Raw genomic sequence first — 24,466 nt, forward strand, 5'->3', positions numbered from 1 at the left:
TTGATTTCTGTTAAAACATCATAGTAAGTTTAAAATTCTGCATTTCTTTTTGTGGGCCTGAATTCCATTTTTTTTAAAGCATTGTATGTTAATGCAAACCATTAGAAATGATCTTTTTTTTTTTTAATTAATTTCTGTGAGAACATTATAAAACTGGTTGAAATGCATGGCAGCTCTTCCTAATAATTTTGGAGTTATAGTTTTCGGCAATAGTTAATACACCCACCATGATGGAAATGGGATGTATAATGTGGGAATATTGAATTGTATCATTCAGTAAAATTGTTATTTTGTAGCTATTATGTGATATAGAGAAATATGGTCTTATTTGGTCAAACCTGCCCGTACCATCGGTATTAGTTACCACAATTGATGCACCAATTTCTGTTGCATCTTTAGGCTTTTCTAAAGAATTGCAGCCACAAAACAGTTTGTTCTATTGTTTCTGAAATGATTCCATATTGGCATCTTCTATATTCAAAATAGCTTGTCTGAAATTAAATGACTCGTCGTGGAAGCAGTAAATGTAAACCTTGCAGTCTTAGTCTAGACTAATTCATGTAACAAAACAAACAAGCACCCTATCATTCACAGGTATTTATATTTGAATGGTTCTTGCTGTCTTTTACATCGGAGAATTAGACAGTCTTGTAGACAGGGTTTATTGCTTTTTTAAATGCATGTACTTACTATTGCATGCCTCATTAACCTGGAACATTAGATGTCGATAACTTCCATAAAAAAAGGGTGTCACTTTCTGCTGTCCCTCTGCCCTGGGCTGTTGAGAATGGGTTTCCTGTAATTTACCAGCAGGGTGCTTTTGCTCTATTGCGCTGCTTGACTAAACATGTGTGAAGAAAATTCAGAAGATGAACATAATTTGTCTTGGATCAGCTCAATCTAGTTTACTGATTCTCTGTGTTCAGGTCTTCATGCAGTCACCCCATTCTGAAATTTGAGGCATTTGTGTTTTTACAAAGATGGGAAATTCATATGCTGGGCAACTGAAGACAACCCGTTTTGAAGAAGTTCTGCACAATTCTATTGAAGCCTCCCTCCGTTCAAACAGCTTGGTCCCGAGGCCTGTGTTTTCCCAGTTATATCTCGAGGCTGAGCATCAATTAATCTCAAATTTTGAAGGTAAGAACAAAGTTATTTTTAAAATAAAAGATTGACTTTGTACTAGTTTTCTTGCTCACATTTAAGCATGTTTTTAAAAAAGCAGAAATGTTTCTTTTTTCAAGAAAGCCTATGGTTAACTTTAATCAGTATTGCATTTTCCTACATTGTTAGATGATATTTAGCTGTGCATTATCTAAACTAACTAATCCATTTAGTAGAGTTTGTTTTCATTACAGTTCAACTCATCTAACATTGCAATTGATCATTACTTCTGGAAAGATGAGTCTCAGAAATAGTGATGAATTTTTCTTTAACATTTATCAGTTAGACTGCACATGCCAAAGGTTATAAGATTGCTTCTCTGCAGGCTTGAAAGCTGAGAGATCTGCATTTTATATGCCTAATGTCAGAGGGCAGGAATATGCACAAACTATATTTGTGTGCCTATGCTCTGAGTATTCAAGATCCGCCCTGAAAGCATTGTGAAGAATTTTACACAGGCAAAAGAGGATGTAACATCTGTTTGAGACAGACAGTCCAAAATACTGCTGCCCTGAATAGATCCAGTGTTTAACCAGCTTGGGGCTCAAGCAGTGATCCTTAAAGGGGCAGCAGGGGCTGCCAAAAAATGTTTAAAAAAACCTCACTCCCAGTGGAGTGGGGAACCAGAGGAGTACACTTCTTGACTCATCAGTAGTCCTAGAACCAACCACTCCCTACACCCAATCACTCATATTCCTCCTGCTGGGCCCCACTCCTTTCCCTAGGGCCACTCTCAGGATGTAGCTGACCCAACATGGAATTGGTGAACTTCTTTTGGGTGCCCAATAGATATCACAACTCACTGGCAGAAGCCAATGTAGCCCAGACATAATTTTCAGTTGGCCTTTGGTGCAACAGAACCCTTCTTACATCAAGGATAGGCAAGGTCCAGAGTGACACTCCTGTTGAGTGTCAGATATTGAAATAATCTTGCAGTTGATAATGAAGTAGATTGTGTTGCTGAATGATTGGAGGAAAGTTTTAGACTGTAGGGAAATATAGGTGTCCTGGTCAATTGGATAGACAACTGACAAATGGAACATCCAGAAAAGTGTGAATTACCATATTTGAGGTGCAAAAAGGCATGGGAGTGTACAATAATTGACAGGGTATTGAAGGAACAAAAAGATCTTGGAGTAACCATCCTGGATCATTAAATATAGCACAACTATTCAATAGGTTTGATTAAACAACAACAATCGGTCTGAAGAAGAGTTCCAATCCAAAACGTCGCCTGTCTGTGTTCTCCAGAGAATCTGCCTGATCTGCTGAGTTACTCCAGTTCTTTGTGTCTTTTTCTTAACATTGATCTGTTTGCTGTGTTTAAGAATTTGTGGTTTTTATTCCAATAACTTTTTGTTCCTGCACGCCACTCAGTATCTTGCCATTTATTAATACTCGGACCAAAGAGGATGGAGGTTGTCTTAAACCACGTTGGATCGCAGCTTGAGGACTGTGGACAAACTGGTCACCATATTATCATAAATTCACCATTGTATCAGAGAGTGATGTTGCTGGGACTGGAAAATTGCAGCACTGAGGAGAGAGTAGATAAGCGTGGGGTTCATTATGTAAGGAGTCGTTGGGAGACGTGAATTTACTATGTGGGAAGAATGTATTTCCCTCATTGGAGCAGTCTAAAATGCATGGATCTATAATAATTGGTCAAAGGATTAGAGGAGAGTGGGGAAAAAAAACATTTTTAATCACATTGGTAGGGACTTGGAGCTCAGTGCTTGAAAGGCTGGTAGGTCAGAAACCCTCAACATGTTATTTGAAAAAAAATAGTTTAGTATGTTCCTGAGAAGCCTTGGTCTGCAGGGCTATATATTCAATGCCAGGGGATGAGATGAGGCTGGAAATCCTTGTTAAGCAGCACAGATACAAAGTGCAATCGGCTTCCTTCTGTGTTGTACATTTCTATGGTGCCATGGTTTTGTGATCCATTGTTGGATAATTCCTACAGATGAAGAAAGCAATGGCACGATGCAAAGTAGCGTTTAGATTATTCACATATACATGTTAGAAATTAAATCATCAAATTCCTTAAATTCCCAATTTGCTATGCTACTTATTATTTCATTATGTTCCAGTTTAAAAAAATATTTGCACAAATATTTCCCTCTTCCTAGGAGTAAACTGCTTTGACTTTATTTTTAGTAACCAAAAAACCATTAGAAAAATCTGTAACTTTTCCAGTTACAAACTGTCTTCCTCTATCAGCAAAATCACTGAAGCGCTTTATGCTGTTGCTGGACATGTTCTCTTGCATAGAGACACTGATGGACTAGTATTTCTTCGAAATATTCAACGGGTAAGGCATGTGTTCTAAGGAGAGGTTAACTATTTTTCTCTCTATGGAATGCTGCCCTAAAATGCAAAGCATGTATTCTTCAGATTTACAGCAACTGCAATTTATTTTAAAAATCAGCATATCTTGTTTATTAATGTTGATCTGGGTTAAATGCAGTATTCGTGATTGAATAACGTGTTCATTTCATAACAGAATAGGCAATAACGCTGAGGTGTAGAGCCCCCTCTGCCAGCCTGGGGAACTGGACCTGCACCCTTCCACAAGTCTCCAGCCCTTACAGTGTCTTTACTTTATCACCAGAACCATTTGAATAATGGAGAAATAGTGTGGAGCTGCCATTGCTTCTCTGATCTGGGCTGTTAAGATATTCTGGCCATTTAAAGTGTAAGTTGACATGGACAACATACAATTAGGAACATAGAAACATAGAAAATAGGTGCAGGAGGAGGCCATTCGGCCCTTCGAGCCAGCACCACCTTTCATTGTGATCATGACTAATTGTCCCCAATCAATAACCCTTGCCTGCCTTCTCCCCATATCCCTTGACTCCACTAGCCCCTAGAGCTCTATCTAACTCTCTCTTAAATCCATCCAGTGATTTGGCCTCCACTGCCCTCTGTGGTAGGGAATTCCACAAATTCACAACTCTCTGGGTGAAAACGTTTTTTCGCACCTCAGTCTTAAATGGCCTCCCCGTTATTCTAAGACTGTGACCCCTGGTTCTGAGATTGGAGAATTAAAAGTTGTTGTCCACCTTCAGAACTTGGGCTTGCCTCTGAGAGAATAAATACTCTGTGTAGTTCTGGGATGAGCCAGCTATTATGTTCCGAGAGATAAAGAGCACGGATACCGCCCATTTAGTCTACCAATCCATGTTGAACACTAATCCTACAGGAATCCAATTTTATTATTCCCATATTCTCATGTACCTCTCTTTCAATTGTTTAAACCTAAACTTCCATGTAGTTAGTAATGCAGCTTGCAAAAAACCAAGCAACGAAGAGGAGGAAGAGGAGGAAGATGATGGCTCAGAGTCCAGCAGTCCCCTCGTGCATTATCAAATGAAGGCTGCCCCAGAAGGATGTTGTACCACTGATGGTAGGATGATAAACTTTTTGTTTAAATCATTAAGAATGACCAGTCTTAAACATACAATGTACAGTGCCCTCCATAATGTTTGGGACAAAGACCCATCATATATTTATTTGCCTCTGTACTCCACAATTTAAGATTTGTAATAGAAAAAATCACATGTGGTTAAAGTGCACATTGTCAGATTTTAATAAAGGCCATATTTATACATTTTGGTTTCACCATGTAGAGATTACAGCAGTGTTTATACATAGTCCACCCCCCATTTCAGGGCACCATAATGTTTGAGACACAGCAATGTCATGTGAATGAAAGTAGCCATGTTTAGTATTTTGTTGCATATCCTTCGAATACAATGACTGCTTGAAGTCTGCAATTTATGGACATCACCAGTTGCTGGGTATCTTCTCTGGTGATGCTCTGCCAGGCCTGTATTGCAGCCATCTTTAGCTTATGCTTGTTTTGGGGGCTAGTCCCCTTCAGTTTTCTCTTCAGCATATAAAAGGCATGCTCAATTGGGTTCCGACCGGGTAATTGACTTGGTCACTGAAGAATTGACCATTTTTTAGCTTTGAAAAACTCTTTTGTTGCTTTAGCAGTATGTTTGGGATCGTTGTCTTGCTGTAGAATGAACAGCCGGCCAATGAGATTTGAGGCATTTGTTTGAACTTGAGCAGAATTCAGACACTTCAGAATTTATTATGCTACTACCATCAGCAGTTGTATCATCATTAAAGATAAGTGAGCCAGTACCTTCAGTAGCCAAACATGCCCAGGCCATAACACCACGACCACCATGTTTCACAGAAGAGGCGGTATGCTTTAGAAGTGGGGCAGATCCTTTTCTCCTTCATACTTTGCTCTTGCCATCAGGGGCGGAAATCCCGGGGGGGTCAGCGGGGTGACGTTCCCACTCCTCCCCCCCCCCCTCCTTCCCTCGTATTGAGAGGTGGGGGACGATCCCCCCCATTTTTTGTAATCCGGATTTTAAAACCGGTGAAATCTCCGCTTTCCGCGATCTCCGCTTTCCAGACACTGGGGGTAACTCTGCTGATCGAGGGCGCCGATTGGACGAGACGTCGGTCAGCAGGCAATGAAGGCGGGACATAATGATTGAAAGTGATCATTGCAGGAGGGAGGTGTCAGTCAGAGACAGAGGTAGGGGGAGTGGGACTGAGGATAGAGCGCAGTGATTGGAGGGAGACGTGCCAGAGGAGGGAGACGTGCCAAAACACTCTCGGCAGCCCTGGACACAGACCTGCGCCTCATCCGCAGCCAGGATCGATCCCGGGTCACCGGCGCTACATTCGCTGCTGAACCGCCACTGCACTAGCCTGGCCCCACCCGAGTGCCCCCCCCCCCCCCCCCCCCCCATGCCCAGGGGTGGCCAGAGACGTCAGAAGTCAGACGGGAGCTGTGCCCCAGGCCCACAGCCAGTGCAGAGAAGCAGCGCTAAACCCAGCTCAACTCTGCCTGTCCCACCAGGTTAACCTATAGCCCTGCCTGGACTTACGGGAAATATGACCCAGGTTTACAGCCAGCGCGGAGAAGCAGCACTAGCTCTATGACTCCAGGCTGGTGTCCTGTCAGTCCAGGCAGGGCTGTAGGTTATCCCGGCGAGACAGGTACAGCTGAGCTGCATTTAGCGCTGGATTGAGCTGTAATTACCGGGTTCTAATGGGTTCTAAAAAATAGCGTTCCCAGCTGGAGCTCCCAGCTTTACACATAGCGCTATGGCCACAGCGCTGGGGGTCACAGACTGTTAGGGGAGGAGAAGGAGGGGAGAGAGGGAGAAGAAGATAGGGAGTGAGAGAGAGGGAGGGAATAAGAGCGAGAGAGAGAGAGAGAGAGAGGGCGAAAAAAAGGAGAGAGGGAGGAAGAGAGAAGGAGGGTGGGAGGGAAAGGGGAGGGAAAGAGGGAGGGGGAGGAAGAGGAAGAGAGAGATGGAGGGGGAGGAAGAGAGAGAGAGAGAGATGGAGGGAGAGAGAGAGAGTGAGTGAGGGTGGGAGGGAGAGGGAGGGAAAGAGAGGAAGGAGGGAGGGGAGGGAGAGGGAGGCTTCCAAAATTGATTCTACATCATCATCTGGTGCTAAAAGCAGGAAGCAGTTGTTCAAGCAGCAGTATACAAAGAGATGGCAATGAATGCACTGTCAAGTAAGGTGCGTAGAAGACATGTCAATTGGTAGCAAAGTTATGCATTCTTGTACTCTTACATGGGTATGACCGCACATAAAAAACAACTTTTTTTTCAGCAAAATGGCACCGCGTAAAAATACTGATTTCCTCAGCAAAATATTGATTTTCAGGTACTAGAATACTGAAATGCTCTGACAAAGCTTGGCAGCTCTAAGTGTAGCCTCTGTATTTCTGTTCATGAAGTCTTCTGCGGACAGTGATCATTGACAAATCCACACCTGACTCCTGAAGAGTGTTTCTGATCTGTCGGACAGGTGTGTGGGGGTTTTTCTTTATTATAGAGCAAATTCTTCTGTCATCGGCTGTGGAGTTATTCCTTAGCCTGATTGTCCCTTTGTGATTAGTAAGCTTACCAGTGCTCTCTTTCTTCATAATGATGTTCCAAACAGTAGATTTTGGTAAGCCTAAGGTGTCTCTAACAGTTTTATTCGTGTTTCTCAGTCTCATAATGGCATCTTTGACTTTCATCGGCACAACTTGGTCCTCATGTTGGTAAACAGCAATAAATTCCAAAGGTGATGGAAAGACTGGAGGAAAGACAAGATGCTGAGAGCTCTCTTATATCTGCATTAAGGAGGCAATTAAACACACCTGAGCAAATACAAACGCCTGTGAAGCCATGTGTCCCAAACATTATGGGTGCCGTGAAATGGGGGGGGACTATGTATAAACCCAGATGTAATTTCTACATGGTGAAACCAAAATGTATACAAATGGCCTTTAATGAAATCTGACAATGTGCATTTTAACCACATATGATTTTTTTTCTGGAGCACAGAGGGAAATAAATAAATGAAGAGTCTTTGTCCCACAAACATTATGGAGGGCACTGAGTGTGTATAATTAATCTCTGTGCACCTTAGTCGGGAATTAAGCAAGTAGTTGTAAACAGGTGGAAACCAAAAAATATATAGAATAAGGCTAACCACGTTTTTTCCCTTTAGTTCAATACATGTGAAATCAATTAATTACATATTATTTTCTGATTTAATTTCGAACGGCATCTGCGCTTTTTTTTTTGTTAGTTGTGATTCTCGCTCCCTACCATCTTATTGTTTGCCTTTGCATGCTCTGCGGGAGGAATGCTGCACCCGTTCCAAGTTTTTGAGTTGCTGTGTTAATTTATACAACTTCACTGTGTTCCTAAAATATTTCATGTTAGTATTGATCCCGATTATATGGGCATGTATGGTTTTGTATGTGAATTCTGTTAGGGATCAAATCGTTAACTGATGAGGGAAAATTGAGAATACTTTTCTGAGATCTGTCATTGTATTTGTGAAAGAAACAATTGATTCATCACTGGTTTAGGCTCTGCCATTTGAGAAACTACTGTGGCAATCTAGGTTTTACTTCTGTAAAATGACTAGAGTCACAGAGTCTGACAGCGTGGAAACTGGCCATTCGGTCCAACTTGCCCATGCCGACCAACAGGCTCGATCTACGCTAGCCCAACATGCCTACATTTGGCCTATATCCTTCTAAATCTTTCCTATCCATGTAACTGTCCAAATGTGTTTTAAAGATTGTGATAGTACCTGCCTCAACTACCTCCTCTGACAGCTTGTTCCATACACCCATCACTCTTTGTGTTTAAAAAAAAAAGTTACCCCTCGGATTCCTCTTTGCCCCCTCACCTTAAACAGATGTCCTCTGGTTCTTGATTCCCCTACTCTGGGTAAAATACAGTGCATTTATCTGATCTATTCCTCTCATGATTTTATACACATATATCAGATAACCCATCACCCTCCTGTGCTCCAAGTGATAAAATCCTAGCCTCCCCATAAACTTTCCCACAGTTCAGGCTTTTGAGTCCTATCAATATCTTCATAAGTCTTCTCTGCACCCTTTCAAGCTTGACAACATCTTTCCTATAACATGGTGCCCAAAACAGAACACAATACTCTAAATTCAGCCTCACCAATATCTTGTACAACTGGAACATAACCTCCCAACTTCTATACTCAGTACTCAGACTGATGATGGCCAATGTGCTGAAAGCCTTCTTGACCCCCCCTATCTACCTGTGATGCCACTTTCAAGGAACTTTGAACCTGCACTCCTAGATCCTTCTGCTCTACAACTCTCCCCAGAGCCCTGCCATTCAATCTGTAAATCTTAGCCCGGTTAGACTTACCAAAATGCAACTCCTCGCACTTCTCCATCTTAAACTTCAGTAACCATTCCTCAGTCCACCTGCCCAACTGATCAGGATCCAGTTGCTAGGCTTTAGAGATTTGAATATTTAGTATTGCCAGGCAGTGCCATGAGAGATTCTGTCTGAAGGATGTCATTATAAAGTGTTTGTATCTACAAATAGCAAGCTATTTGAGGCATATGAGATTAATCTATGCAGATAATTGCCATTGAATTATCCTCTCCCTTCATTGGAGGATAGTTTTGCATTTGATGTCCTGCTTTTACTTATTTTCCTTTCCATAATATAAACTTTGCTAGATACACTTCTCTCCCACCTGCCTCTTTCTCCCAAATCCCCCCACCCCTCCCCCGCCTGGTTCAATCTGCCCATCTTCCCCCATTCCTCATCTACTGACCCCTGCACCTTCTCTTGATACCTCCCACCTTCCCTCTCCACTCGCAGTCCTTATGTAGGGTCTCAAGCCGAAACATCAACAATTCCTCCCTCGGCCCTCTTACCAAACACCCCGCAGATGCTGTTCGACCCACGACTTTTTTCCAGAAGTTTATTTTTTTGCTCCTAGTGGTAGTGGCTGCTTGGCCAGAAACCTGCATCTAATGCTATTTCAAATATTTCATTTAAGGCCAACAATTCCAGAGAGACATGATCAATTTAATTTTTCACTTTCAGACTGTTGTATGACTGAGTTGTGAGAGCTAAAGAAACTGGTTTGCATGTCCAGGGCCAGGAAAGGTTAAGAACCTGAACAGAATGAATACAATGAAGAGAAAAATGCAAACTTTTGTTCATCTAATTTTCAACCCCAGGACATCCAAAGCACTACACCCCCAATGAAGCACACTACTTGAAATGCAGTCACTGTAACAATGTTAGAAACACAGTAACCAACATGCACAAAGCAAGCTCTTCATGAAATAATATGATAAAGAGCTGATAATCTTATTTTTCAGTATCATTGATTGATAAGTATTAACAATGAAATTGGACGTAAATCCTCTGCTGTTCTGTAAAGTATTGCCTTGGTGAGTTTTGCATCTACCTGGGAAAACAGCTGCAGTTTTGGATCATTATCCAAACAGAAAATGCAACAGACCCTCAACATTGCATTGGAGCATCCGCATTCTTGTTGATTTGTAGGATATAAAACAAGAACCTTCAGATTGTTGAAGGGAGAACACTGAGACTGAGCCAAGGTTCCGATCCGAAACATCATCTGTCCATTTTCCTCCACAGATGCTGTCTGACCTGCTGGGTTCCTCCAGCAGTTTATTTTTGCTCAAGATCCCAGCATCTGCAGACCCTTGTGTTTCCGTCTTTAATGTGACTAGGTTTACTTAACTGATGAAAAATATAAAGTTCCTTTTATTGCTGGGTTGTTTCTGGATAGAAGGTGCACAGTTTTAGTGAAGGCATATAAACTACCTTTATAGTCTTTAGTTTTGGATTCATAGGTTACTCAAAGGTTAACTTGAATTTTCAAACAAGTGCATTGTATTTGAACCAAGTAGATAAGTCAATTTATAAATGTGAAAATTCAGGAGCTTTCTTTCTGCCCCTTAGAGGTGACCGTATTTTTTTCCCCTTGTTTTAAATATATGAATCTGCTTTAATCTGATTGCTTATTACTTTTTTTTAAGGCTTCTGTCAGGCAGGAAAGGACTTGCGACTTGTTTCTATGTCAAAGGAGCAGATGGAGTTGCCATCGGGATTCTTGCTTGTCGGTGCTAAGTCTCCGAACCTTCCAGAGCACCTTTTAGTCTGTGCTGTGGATAAGCGATTTTTACCAGATGACAATGGTCGAAATGCTCTATTGGGTAAGATTTATTTTATATCATAATAGTGCATATTATTATCTTTGTGTGAATTGTAAGATACAAGGACCCTGTTATTCATATTAATTCTTATCATGGTACAATCATAATTTATTCTTAGCTCAGTTCAGGACAAATCTATTGGTGTATGTTTTAAAATGTTGATACAACTTTGGTATTATTTTGATAATTCAACAATAGAAATTCTTTCCACTATTACTCTTTCCACTGATACTGCCTGGTCTGCGGAGTGTTTTCAGCATTTTCTATCTCTATTTCTATTTCAAATATGCCTGATAATGTCATTGGGATCTGTTGCAATTTTATCCAGCTGTAACAAATATAAAACTCTTAACCATATAACCATATAACAATTACAGCACGGAAACAGGCCATCTCAACCCTTCTAGTCCGTGCCGAACACGTTAAAAGCCCTGTCCCACGGTACGAGTTCATTCCAAGAGCTCTCCCGCTTTAAAAAAAAATCAAACTCATGGTAAGCACGGAGAATGAACGTAGCGGGTACGTCGGAGCTCAGGGACGTCTCTAAGCGCTAACGGCAGGTATTCGGGAAGTCTCGTTAACGGCAGGTAAGCACGGGAAGACTCGTGAAGATTTTTCAACATGTTGAAAAATGTCCACGACAGCCCCGAATACCGATGAGTGGCCATTACCGTAAATCTCCGAGTTCAAATCAGGGCAAACTCAGGAGAAAAAAAAGCCTTTAGGCTTTGATTTTGATTGCTCTTGCAGAGACCTATCCCAGCCTCATGGATTAAATAGACTTCCCCTGCTGAAAGTGTTTATGCTTTTATTGTTAATTCCCTTAGCAAGATGTTGAAAGCAAAATCTATTTTTTTTTCTCTGTGACCTTACATGCTTGCTCTCAGTAAAGCACATGTGTCTGAGTCACAATTTCCTTTGGTGGATACTGATCTTGTACAAAATGTACAGAAGCGTTGTTGTGCATTTTTAATTAAATAGTGTTGTTAACATTTTAATTTACTCGTATTTTATAAAAAGTCTTCTCCAATGCTAAATCTGCCTTTCAAAGTCTGCATAATTGGGAGCATCCTAATGCATCAAGAAGAAAATTATGACAGGTAGTCAGTTTTGTTAACGACAACTTGAGGAGCTAAAAATCAGAAATTTTGTGTGAAAATGGTGCTGTGAATCCGTGGCACTTCCATTCTTTGCAGGGATATAATTTCTGTGAACACATGATCTACAAATCGCATGATTTGCAGACCATGAGTCAAGTAAGCATTTTAATCTGCCTTCAAATAATCCCAACAATGCTCATCTCTAAACTCCTTGACCTAGAAGTCAGCACTTTCCTCTGCAACTGGATCTCAATTTCCTGACCCATGGACCACAATCTGTGAGGGTAGGAGTCGACACATCCCCCGTAATAATTGTCAACACCAGTGCCCCGCAGGGATGTGTTTTCAACCCCTTACTATAATCCTTATACACTTTCGTCTGTGCAGCCAAATTCTGCTCAACTTCATTTGCAGGTTTGCAGGTGACACCACTTGGGTGGTAGTGATTGGATCTCAAACAATCACTGTCACCGGTATTAGGGCGGCATGGTGACGCAGCGATAGAGTTGCTGCCTTACAGCGCCAGAGACCCAGGTTCGATCCTGACCACGGGTGCTGTCTGTACAGAGTTTGTTCATTCTACCTGTGACCTGCGTGGGTTTTCCCTGGGTGCTCCGTTTCCTCCCACACTCCAAAGACATACAGGTTTGTAGGTTACTAGACCAAGTGCAGAACCGTTGGGTCTTCTCTGACAATGCAATATTCCACCACTCACTCATTCCCCCATGCAACCCATTCCCCCAGCGTAATATTCCACCACTCACGCATAGCCCCCAACTGCGCAGGCGCGGCTCATTTCTCCTCATCCCCCTCCTCTTCACCCTCCCTCTTCAATCCCTAGAGAGAGGGAGGTAGAGAGGGGGTGGTAGATGGGGTTAGAGAGGGAGGGGGAGGGGGAGGGGGAGGGGGAAGGAGGGGGAGGGGGCAGAGAGGGAGAGGGAGGGTAGAGAAGAAGGGGAGGGGAGTAGAGAGAGAGAGGGACAGGGAGGGAGGGGGTAAAGAGAGAGAGGGAGGGGGTAGAGGGAGAGGGAGGGGGTAGAGGGAGAGGATGGGAGTGAGGGTAGATAGGGAGGGGTAGAGAGGGGGAGGGAGGTAGTGAGGGAGGCAGCACGAGAGGGTGTAGACATGACCCTCCCTACCCCTTCCTCTCCCTCAATCCCCCCACTCTCCCTCCTCACCTCCACATTGGCCCCATCGTCGCGAGGCCTCACCGCTGCGGTCTCGATGTCTCCTTCACCACCGCGGTCTCGATGCCTCCTTGATGGCCGCGTAAAACCCCAGCCGGGGGGTCGCGGGCAGAAGCCTGGGCCGGGAAAAGTGGCCCTCCCCCTGACGTCAATGTAAGCTGGTGGCCGCCCACACCCCCTTGGGGCAACCCACCCCCCTTTGTGAAGTCACTCGAAGTGGGTAGAAGGACGTTTACCCTTTAAAAACTTGGTTTTAGCTATTTTTAAAATGCTATAACTTGTGAAATATAGCATGACATGTGAAGTGAAGCTGTTTATTTTATCGATGGGGTTAATGTGATTAATAATTTGTGAAAATTTAAGCATTAGCGCGTAGCATTTTGAGGAAGGTCCAATGAATACAGACACACACACACGCACGCGCACGCACACAATCAGACTTTTATAGGTGTAGAGATTTTGGCTTCGATAAAAAAAATTGTAGATTGTCCCTTGTGTGTGTAGGATAGTGCATGGGGATCGCTGGTCGGCGTGGACTCGGTGGGCCGAAGGGCCTATTTCCACACTGTATCTATAAACTAAACTAAACAATGATGAGACTGGGTACAGGCTGGAAATAAAAAGGTTAGTAATATGATGTTAAGCCAACCTCACCCTCAGTGTCAGCAAGACAAATGAGCTAGTTATTGACTTGAAGAAACAAAGTGGTGTACGTCCCAGTTACCATCAATGGTGCTGAAGTGGAGATGGTTGAGATCCATGAGTTCCTCTTTGTAATTATCACCAACAAGTTCTCTTCAACCTATCACAATGAAGCTGTCACCAAGAAAGCACATCAATGTGTTTACCTCTTCAGAAGACGAAGGAAATATGGGAAGTCTCCAACGACTTACAAACTTCTACAGATGCACCGTAGAAAACATCCCATCCACAACATGGTTTGGCCACAGGTGTACCGTATGCAAGATGGCAAGATACTATAGGGGATCACAGGTCTATCACATAAAACCAGCCTCCCACCACCTGCCCCATTGCCCCCTCCCTCCCCCATTCCTATTGACCACAGGAAAACAACCAATGTGATTAAGGAACATTTTCTCTTCTGCCCTTTCGGGTTGGGTAGAAGATATAAAAGCTTGATAGCACGTCACCAGATTCAGGGACAGCTTCTTCCTGCTGTTATCAAATCACTGAATGGTGCTCTCATGAAGTGAAGGTGAAGTCCAGATCTTCCAACCTACTGCATTGCAGACATAGCAATTTTCTCTGTAGCTTAAATGTTATAATAACACTATATTATGCACTCTGGTATTTGGCACTGCGTGTTGTACTTGTGCATGGGCTGATTGCCTTCATATATCGTATGATTGGACATCATGGTGGCACTGGGTTACTGGAGAAGACGAGGTGGCCAGAGGTTTCTCCAAAAAAAATTAAAAGCCTCATGAAAAAAATACAGAGCCCACCATGACTTCTGGGAAGAACCTGGCAATGTAGTCCTCATCTCAATAATGAGTTAGGTAGGTCTTTCCTTTCAAGGACATACAGTGCCCTCCATAATGTTTGGGACAAGACCCATCATTTATTTCTTTGCCTCTGTGCTCCTCAATTTGAGATTTGTAAGAGAAAAAAAATCAGATGTGGTTAAAGTGCATATTGTCAGATTTTGTTAAAGGCCATTTTTATACATTTTGGTTTATCCGTGGATTGTCACCTTGTCGTGGTGGAGAAGCTTGTGTGGACCTGAGATCCTGAGAGCGATGCCGTCTGGGGCTATGCTCCTGGTAGGGCCACTCATGGCGGTAAGGTCGAGGGGGAGGTCTCTGACAAAGAACAATCGAACCAAGACCTCAACGGTGGAACAGGCAGAGGACAATGGCTGACCTTAGTGAACCGTCACAACGGCTGGGAAGGAGGATGAAGGCTGCAGCAAAAAAGGGTCTCTGGTCGTCTTGGACTTCATGCCACTGTATCCTGACCCAGATCTGTCAAGGACCATGGGGTGGCTGTTTGTGCACCAGTTAAACAAGGTCACGCACAAGCGTCCTCCATATAGGGAATAGCACCCTGGAGCCACCCATGGTCAGCCATGACCGTAAGGGGCCTAAGAAGAAGGTTTCACCATGTAGAAATTACAATGGTGTTTATACATAGTCCCCCCCCATTTCAGGGCACCATAATGTATGGGACACAGTAATGTCATGTAAATGAAAGTAGTTATGTTTAGCATGTTGTTGCATATCCTTTGCATGCAATGACTGCTTGAAGTCTGCTATTCATAGACATCACCAGTTGTTGGGTGTCTTCTCTGGTGATTTTCTGCCAAGAATGTATTGTAGCCATCTTTAGCTTATGCTTGTTTTGGGGGCTAATGCCCTTCAGTTTTCTCTTCAGCATATAAAAGGCATGCTCAGATCGGGTGATTGACTTGGCCACTCAAGAATTGACCATTTTTTAGCTTTGAAAAACTCCTTTGTTGCTTTAGCAGTATGGTTTGGGATCATTGTCTTGCTGTAGAATGAACCGCCAGCCAATGAGTTTTGAGGTATTTGTTTGAACTTGAGCAGATAGGATGTGTCTATACACTTCAGAATTCATTGTGGTTTTACCATCAGCAGTTGTATTATCAATGACGATAAGTGAACCAGTACCTTCAGCAGCCATACATGCCCAGGCCATAACACCACCACCACCACTACCACTGTGTTTCACAGAAGAGGTGGTATGCTTTGGACCTTGGGCAGTTCCTTCTCTCCTCCTTACTTTGCCCTTGCCATCTCTGATATGTTAATCTTCATCTCATCTGTCCACAAGACCCTTTTCTAGAACTGTGGTTATTCTTTTAAGTGCAAAGTAACTTTGGCAAACTGTAACCTGGCCATCCTATTTCTGTGGCTAACCAGTGGTTTCCATCCTGCAATGCAGCCTCTGTATTTCTGTTCATGAAGTCTTCTGGGGACAATGGTCATTGACAAATCCACAGCTGAGTCCTGAAGAGTTTCTGATCTGTCGGACAGGAGTTTGGGGATTTATCTTTATTATAGAGAGAATTCTTCTGTCATCAGCTGTGGAGGTCTTCCTTGTCCTGCCAGTCCCTTTGCGATTAGTAAGCTCACCAGTGCTCTCTTCTTAATGATGTTCCAAACAGTTGATGTTGGCAAGCCTAAGGTTTTGCTGATGTCTCTAACAGTTTTATTCTTGTTTCTCAGTCTCATAATGGCGTCTTTGACATTCATTGGCACAACTTTGATCTCCACGTTGATAAACAGCAATAAAAGTTTCCAAAGGTGATGGAAAGACTGGAGGAAAGACTAGGTGCTGAGAGCACACTTATACCTGCATTAAGGAGGCAATTAAACACACCTGAGCAATTTGAAACACCTGTGAAGCCATGTGTCCCAAGCATTATGGTGTCCTGAAATGGGGGAACTATGTATAAACACAGCTGTAATTTCTACATGGTGAAACCAAAATGCATGAAAATGGCCTTTTAATAAAATCTGACAATGTGCACTTTAACCACATGTGATTTTTTTCTATTACAAATCTCAAATTGTGGAGTACAGAGGCAAATAAATAAATGATGGATCTTTGTCCCAAACATTATGGAGGGCACAGTCCGTGTTACCTTATTTCCTTCCACTAGTAATGGCCTCCTTTTGTTGTTTTCGCTCATTCATCAGCACTGCTTTGAAGTACCGACCCATTATCTCACAATTATTAACAGTTATTGTTATCCTCAACGTTTCTTCAGGATTCTCTGGAAATTGCATTGGCTGTGGTGAGAAGGGATTTCGGTACTTTACGGAGTTTTCCAATCATATCAACTTGAAGTTAATCACGCAACCCAAGAAACAAAAGCACCTGAAGTGCTATCTGATTAAGAATGCACAGGGCAGTCTGACGAAAGGGCCCTTAATCTGCTGGAAGGGCACAGGTGAGATTGGGATAATGAGTTTTTATTTAAATAAATATTTAGAGCATGAGTTTAATCACATTTTGTTGAAAGTACTTTGGCACAGATCATTGGAAATTAAATACTGGTTCTAGTTGATTATAAGGATTCAAACTGAAATGCTTCCATTATCACGAAAGTTTTATGGATGTACTTCATGTTTTGAAAGGGAGAAGCAAAGTGATTAAACCTCAATTTCAATGACTCATTTCTAAGTTCTGCACTCCTATTTTCAGAAGCCTTCTCCAGTTGTGCAACCCTTCAAGAACTTTGCGTCCCATTGTGGCCTCATTCAGTTCCTACAATATTTTCCCTATTTGTGGTGGCTAACTATGTCTTTGACAATCAAGAGCCACAGCTCTGGAATTACCTCTCATACTCCTTTCATCACTTTTTTTTCTTTAAGACTATCTCTGCCGAAATATTTTTATCGCAATATCCAATAGTGAAAAATGTTGACTCGGTCTTCGTTTTTGTCTGGATAGGTTCCAAGAAAGCATTTTTACATTGTCGGTCACTGTATATTGCAGATTTTGGTGAATGCCTTTGGATTGACGGTACTTTTCTAATGTATCTGAAAAGACATTCCCTTGTAAGACTAAGGATTCAAAGTGGCTGTCTTGTTAAGAATGTTATTTTATTTTTAACAGAGGGCAGAATGCAACAATCAGGCTCGAGTTCCACCTCTAGTGTTCCCTCACAACCTCCTGAGAGCCCAGCCTCATCGACTACTGTGTCATCAGCAGAAGGCATTTCCGGTACCAATCAGAGTACGTCAACTGGATTTCAGCAAGCAGGTGCTACTATATATTCCTCCCATTTATTTCTATTTCATCTAGAATACAAAAACAGGGATATAATGCTGAAGCTCTATAAGGCACTGGTCCGGCTACATTTATGTGAGCAATTTTGGGCACCATATCGAGGAAGGATGAGCTAGCTCTGGAGATGGTCCAGAAGAGGTTTAAAAGAATGGTCCCAGGAATGAGTGGGGTGACCTATGATGAGCGTTTGATGGCACTGGGCCTGTACTCGCTGGAGTTTAGAAGGATGAAGGGTACCTCATTGAAACTTATCGAATAGTGAAAGGCTTGGATAGGGTGGATGTGGAGAGGATGTTTCTACTAGTGGGAGAGTCTAGGACTAGAGGTCATAGCCTCAGAATTAAAGGATAGTCCTTTAGGAAGATGAGAAGGAATTTCTTTAGTTAGAGGGTGGTGAATCTGTGGAATTCTTTACCACAGAACGCTGTGGAGGCCAAGTCCATGGATATTTTTATGGCAGAGATATAGATAGATTCTTGATTAGTATGGGTGTCAGGAGTTATGGGGTGAAGGCAGGAGAATGGGGTTAAGCAGGAGAGATAGATCAGCCATAATGGAATGGCAGAGTAGACCTGATGGGCCGAATGGCCCAATTCTGCTCCTATTACTTATGACCTTATGTATTCTTTTGAATGCCCCCCTTTAACATGATTCAAATGTGTGAACAACCAGAGGAGACAGTCCAGGATGAATTCTAACAGTGAGCAACACTGGAAATTGGAGAAACAGCACCTCATATTCCGCCTGGGTTGCTTGCGTCCGGATGGCATGAACGTTGAATTCTCCCAGTTTTGCTAGCCCTTGCTGTCTCCTCCCCCCATCCCCCCACCCTAGGGCTCCTCCTCCCTTTTTCCTTCCTTCTACCCCCCACCCCCCATCAGTCTGAAGAAGGGTTTCGGCCCGAAACGTCGCCTATTTCCTTCGCTCCATAGATGCTGCTGCACCCGCTGAGTTTCCCCAGCATTTTTGTGTACCTTTGAATTCTAACAATGGCTGGTGCAATTGTGGTCATTGTGCTTGCTTCCATCCTTCATTCACTCTGCCACTTCTCGCACCTACTAGAATTAAACAAAAGGTAAGTTATAGAAGTGCATCGGACAGTACTGTAGGAGGTGTTGATCATCAGCCATCACTCCCGAGTCATTTTGCTTCCCCCCTCTTCTGTCAGACAGAAGATACAAAAAACTTAAAAGCATGTACCTTCAGATTAAAGAATAGTTTCTTCCCTGCTGTTATCAGACTCTTGAGCAGACATCCCATGTGTTAAGGATGAATTCTCAATCTACCTTGTTGTGACCCTTGCACGTTTTTTAACCAGAATTTCTCTGCACTGTGTCCATTTTGTTCCCACTATCCATTGTATGGTTTGTCCTTGAACTTTTATTTGACAAGGTGATCATTGGAGTCTGAGGTAGAAAGAAAGATTTGAAAGTCAGCTTTGCATTGTTGATTTTTGTTTAGTTTTTTTTTAACATATTTCAGAGTTGAATTGAATCATCCACAGCCAAAGTGTCTATCTAGATTTTGACGATGAATAATCTACAACTGACGGTATAGAATTGTACAACCACCCTGCTATGGCACTGAGTTCACTGAAACATTGTATGTTTATCATGTTCTCTCAAAGCTTATTGCTGTCTAATATTTTGCCCTTTTTTATATTATTAAGAATGTAATAGCAGTTTAGTGCTTTGGGAGTATTTGAGGTGAGGAACAGGGAAGGGATAAGTTTCATTCAGGACACAGGGGGTCCAGACCCAGGTGGGTGCCTTACACAAATCACAGTAAGTGTCTGATGGCAGAATAAAAGATTGTGCTGACAAGCTATGTTTAGGCCGGCATCCCTTCTTTTCTGAGTTTTTCCAGGAATCCTTTTCTCATTATGTAATTGACTATTAGCATCATTTTGGTGGTATTACTAACTTGAAAATTACCCTAACTAATAGAATACAATGTCATCTTATTTTACTCTCTGCTGAAAATATGTCCTCTTAAGAGGAAAGCCATTGACTAGCTGGGTTTGTAATTACAGGTTCACCAGCAGATCCGGCTCTTGCTCGAGCAGGGGTTTCTGTAACTCATAACAACAGAGAATTATCCAGACACAAAAATGCAATGAAGGCCAATGATGTGGCCACGCAGAATACATCAAGGCCTTCAGTGATAGGTATAGTAATTATGTGTTGTCAGCCTCTTTTGTACTTTGTATTCACCAAGGTGAAGGACATGGGGGACTGTGAGATCAGTTTGGGAAAGACTAACGTGTTTGGGCAGTTCGAGATCAAAAAGGAAGTGGTGCTGGGGCTCTTGAAGAGCATTTAAAGTGGATAAATCTCTTGGATCTGATGGGATCTATCACGTGAGAGAAGTAAGAGAGGAATTTGCAGGGATCTTGACGAAGATCTTTAACATTTGGAGTATTGTGCGCAGTTCTGGTCACCCAGTTACAGGAAGCATATGAGGGCTTTGGAGAGGGTGCAGAAAGGGTACACCAGAATACTGCTTGGGTTAGTGGGTATTAGATATTAGGAGAGGTTGGACAAACTTGGACTGTTTAAGTTTTAAGTTGAGCACAAAGATATACAGGGAATGGAGGGATATAGATCACATGCAGGCAGAGTAGATCATTTTTAACTTGGCATCATGTTCGGCACGGCATTGTGGTCTAGGGGCCTGTTCCTGCGCTCCACAGTTCCAAGTTCCATGTCATGATTTCACCTGCAGGTCACTTGTAAACACATTCCTATCAGCTATGTATTCAAGCTCACAATAGATATTTAAATGTACAACCCTAGGCTTGCAGTGCTGATGGATATTAATAACATCAGAGCTGCTATTCTTCATAAGAGACACTTAAAAAAAGACAGATGTAACTTGATACATTTTGCAGCCTATGAACTACTTTTAGAAGTATAGTCAAATTCGTAAAATATATTATACCAATATGTGCATGTAACGGTCTCTGGAAAATACCGATATGATTTTGATTGCTGTAAAAAAAACTGCCATCCCGGTTGGATTTTGCTCAGTTGTAATTTCAGAATTATGGTCAGAATAAGTATATGCCATTATCGTGATTGTTGGTATATTTTCAGGCAATTTAGCTAATTCAGGTCCTCCTAAGAAGCGCCACAGGGGTTGGTCACCAGATTCCCCATCAGCAACAGAGACGAGTTCCAATCAAAGTAATCTACCGGCACAGAATTCAAGCAGCAAAACTGGTATGATGAATCAATAACATTCTTGCATCCAGTTTTCATGTTCTATTTTCTTACTATTAACTGTTGTACATAATGTCTTGTACTGATGGACTTTTTAGTGATTTACAGAATATTGTTTTGACAGTCATTATTCTGGAGAGATGTAAATCGGAAAATGTCATTTTATTCTTCGTCCCTTCCTTCAAACCTGTGTTATGGAATATATTGACTCACTAAGTGCAAGATTAATTTTTGCATTTGTACATCTTGGGATATTCATGAGTGTTATTTTGAAGATATAACAGGAGCTTCTAATTAAACATAGAAACATAGAAATTAGGTGCAGGAGTAGGCCATTCAGCCCTTCGAGCCTGCACCGCCATTCAATATGATCATGGCTGATCATCCAACTCAGTATCCCGTACCTGCCTTCTCTCCATACCCCCTGATCCCCTTAGCCACAAGGGCCACATCTAACTATTAGTGCTGTTCCATTAATAAAAAAGTTCCTTATTTTTGATTTGCATACATTTATCTATTGTTGCCAAGTTACTTGGGAATTCATTTTATGGACAACTACATACACTTAAGAACAGGAAGCATAAGTTGCCTTGTACAGGTGCACAACCTTTTATCCGAAAGCCTTGGGACCAGACACTTTTCGTATTTCAGAATTTGTCGGTCTTGGGAATGGAAATTTTTTAGCGTAGACTTTAATGGCTGGCTCAGTGGTAGAGTGTTCGGCTCATATCCGCAAGGTCGCGAGTTTGCGCCTTGATCCCGGCAGTTACTCGGTCGCGAGTTTGAGTCTTCAATGTCGTTTTTTCTTGCAGAATAAATGTTTGTATGAAATACAGTGTAGGAGAGGTGTACTGACTGTGTGGGCAGAACTTTGGAAGTGATTGCCCACCAGTCTAAAAAGCCGCTGTGTCTCCCTGTCCCTGGGATAGCAGGGGGCGATCAAACAGCACAATACCCCCCTCCCCCTCCAACTCCAGAGGAATCCGCTCCCCGATGGGCCGCTACGGCGACAAGTGGCAGTTTGCCCACAGCCCGAGCTGCGCCACCCCAAGAACACCTTGCACACCATCAGCTTCTGCCCCTACGTGTTCCTCTGGAGTTGGAGCGGGGCTGGGCTGGAGTTGCTGCTGGCTGTGGGTCTCTGGGATCTCCGTGCTTGCAGTGGGCCTGGGGGTCGCTGTCCCGTTGGTCCTGACGTCTCCGGCCACCCCCCTGGACTGGAGCTGAGACTGGGAACTGTACCGCCCTTGCCCCCTCCCTCTGCAACTGCAAACAACCCCACTCTCCTGCAAGGGCGGTACAGTTCCCGGAGGATAGCAGGTGGCCGGAGACGTCAGGACCAACAGGAACCCGCTCCCCGATGGGGCCCCTACGACGCCCCGAGCTGCGCCCCGTCATCCGCAACCCATGTTCCTCTGTAGTTGGAGCGGGGCTGGGCTGCTGTTGGCTGTGGGTCTCTGGGTTCTCCGTGCTTGCGGTGGGCCTGGTGGTCGACGTCCAATTGGTCCTGACGTCTCCGGTGACTGCACTGACCTGCTGGCAGCCATCGCCGACTTGAAGACAGTGCAAAGCCCCCGCGCCGGTGCAATGAGCGGGGAGCTGGAGAGGGGAGGGAAGGGGTCACACACACATGGCCGGGGAGCAGAGGGGTGTAGGTGGGGTGAAACTGAAGGGAGCGACAATCTGCTGCTGCCTACACTGTGTATCGTGTCTACCGTGGGAACTTTTTAACAGCGGGCAGGCAGCAGCATATTGTCAATTATTAACCCTCCCGCGCAATATACTCTCACCTTCTCTTTTATGGATGGGGATTTAGTTCCCCTTTCTTCCAGGACCGACCGCAGGTTCCGCTGTCACCTCTGCGGGCCGCCCTCGGTGAACGTCCTGTCTCCCTGTCCCTGGAATAGTAGGGGGCGATCAAACAGCACAATACCCCCCTCCCCCTCCAACTCCAGAGGAATCCGCTCCCCGATGGGCCGCTATGGCGACAAGTGGCAATTCGCCCACAGCCCGAGCTGCGCCACCCCAAGAACAAGACGTTATTCTTGCACACCATCAGCTTCTGCCCATACGGGGACCGTGTTCTTCTGGAGTTGGAACGGGGCTGGGCTGGAGTTGCTGATCTGGGATCTCCGTGCTTGCAGTGGGCCTGGGGGTCGGTGTTCCGTTGGTCCTGACGTCTCCGGTGACTGGCACTGTGCTGCTAGCATCGCGACGTGAAGACAGTACAAAGCCCCCGCGCCGGTGCAATGAGCGGGGAGCTGGAGAGGGGAGGGAAGGGGTCACACACATGGCCGGGAAGCAGAGGGGTGTAGGTGGGGTGAAACTGAAGGGAGCGACAATCTACTGCTGCCTGCACGCTGTTAAAAAGTTCCCACGCAAGACTCACGATACACTGTGTATCGTGAGTCTACCGTGGGAACTTTTTAACTCGGGTAGCAGCATATTGTCAATTATTAACCCTCCCGCGCAATATACCCTCATCTTCTCTTTTATGAATGGGGATTTAGTTCCCCTTTCTTCGAGGACCGACCGGAGGTTCCGCTGTCACCTCTGCGGGCCGCCCTCAGTGAACGTTTTCAAGGACCTTTCTTCAAGGACCAAAAAAATGTCGCTATTCGGAGGTTTTCGTTATTTGGATCGTCGGATAAAAGGTTGTGCACCTGTAGTTCTAGATAAAAGAACGTTCACATTAATGACAATGACTTTCTCATTAATTAACTACTTGAAATAAATAGTTTGAATAAACAGTTTGAAAAGTACAAATGTTCTAATTTTTGGAAAAGCAAATGAACTTAGATATGCATTTGCTCTATGCTTTTCTACCATATTATGTCACAGTTCATGACAGAGGATCCGGATTTTGTGATCATTTCAAATCCTTGCAGCTGATTGAATATGTTTCTTGATGTTACACATGGATGAATAATATTTAAACACATTTTTTTTTCTGCATACTTACTTCATTATCTGAGTAAAATCAAATAATGCACTGGCACATAAACCAGCAAACTAAATAAATAATAGGTGTTAATAATGAAAATGTTTGCAGTTAAAATAAAAATGATCAAGTTTCAGGTATCTGATACTTTTTGGAATGTTTTCAGTCAGAGTAGCTGATGTATTAATACTTGTGGAAGGGATCGGTTCCTGTTGAAATGTGACCATTTGTTGCACAAGCAGAAGCCTCAGGTGGGATATTCATGTGAGTTTGTTTCCCACTTGAGACATGGGTTTGGGTCATTAAGGGTAGTGCATAAGTGATGGGAGCAGATTTGGGCAATTCGGCCCATCAAATCTACTCCGCATTCACTCATGGCTGATCTAACCCACTCATTCCTTGGATCATTCTCATAAACTCTTCTCAAGACCCTCTCTAGCGCCCTCACAACCTTCCTCAGATATGGGGCCCAAAATGGCTCACAATACTCCAAA

General features: G+C 43.3%; 1 protein-coding gene across 1 annotated transcript in view; it reads left to right on the forward strand.

The window, feature by feature from the left end:
• Positions 1–24,466, forward strand: part of greb1 (growth regulating estrogen receptor binding 1) — a 207,486-nt gene that overhangs the window by 85,211 nt on the left and 97,809 nt on the right. The window contains exons 3-9 of the mRNA XM_055635321.1: positions 981–1,140; positions 4,445–4,576; positions 10,568–10,744; positions 16,786–16,968; positions 17,637–17,783; positions 19,843–19,977; positions 20,906–21,031. Of these exons, the coding sequence (XP_055491296.1) occupies positions 981–1,140; positions 4,445–4,576; positions 10,568–10,744; positions 16,786–16,968; positions 17,637–17,783; positions 19,843–19,977; positions 20,906–21,031 (1,060 nt within the window). The remainder of the gene's footprint in view (positions 1–980; positions 1,141–4,444; positions 4,577–10,567; positions 10,745–16,785; positions 16,969–17,636; positions 17,784–19,842; positions 19,978–20,905; positions 21,032–24,466) is intronic.

Source organism: Leucoraja erinacea, chromosome 5 (genome assembly GCF_028641065.1).
Source record: "Leucoraja erinacea ecotype New England chromosome 5, Leri_hhj_1, whole genome shotgun sequence".
Taxonomy (NCBI): domain Eukaryota; kingdom Metazoa; phylum Chordata; class Chondrichthyes; order Rajiformes; family Rajidae; genus Leucoraja; species Leucoraja erinaceus.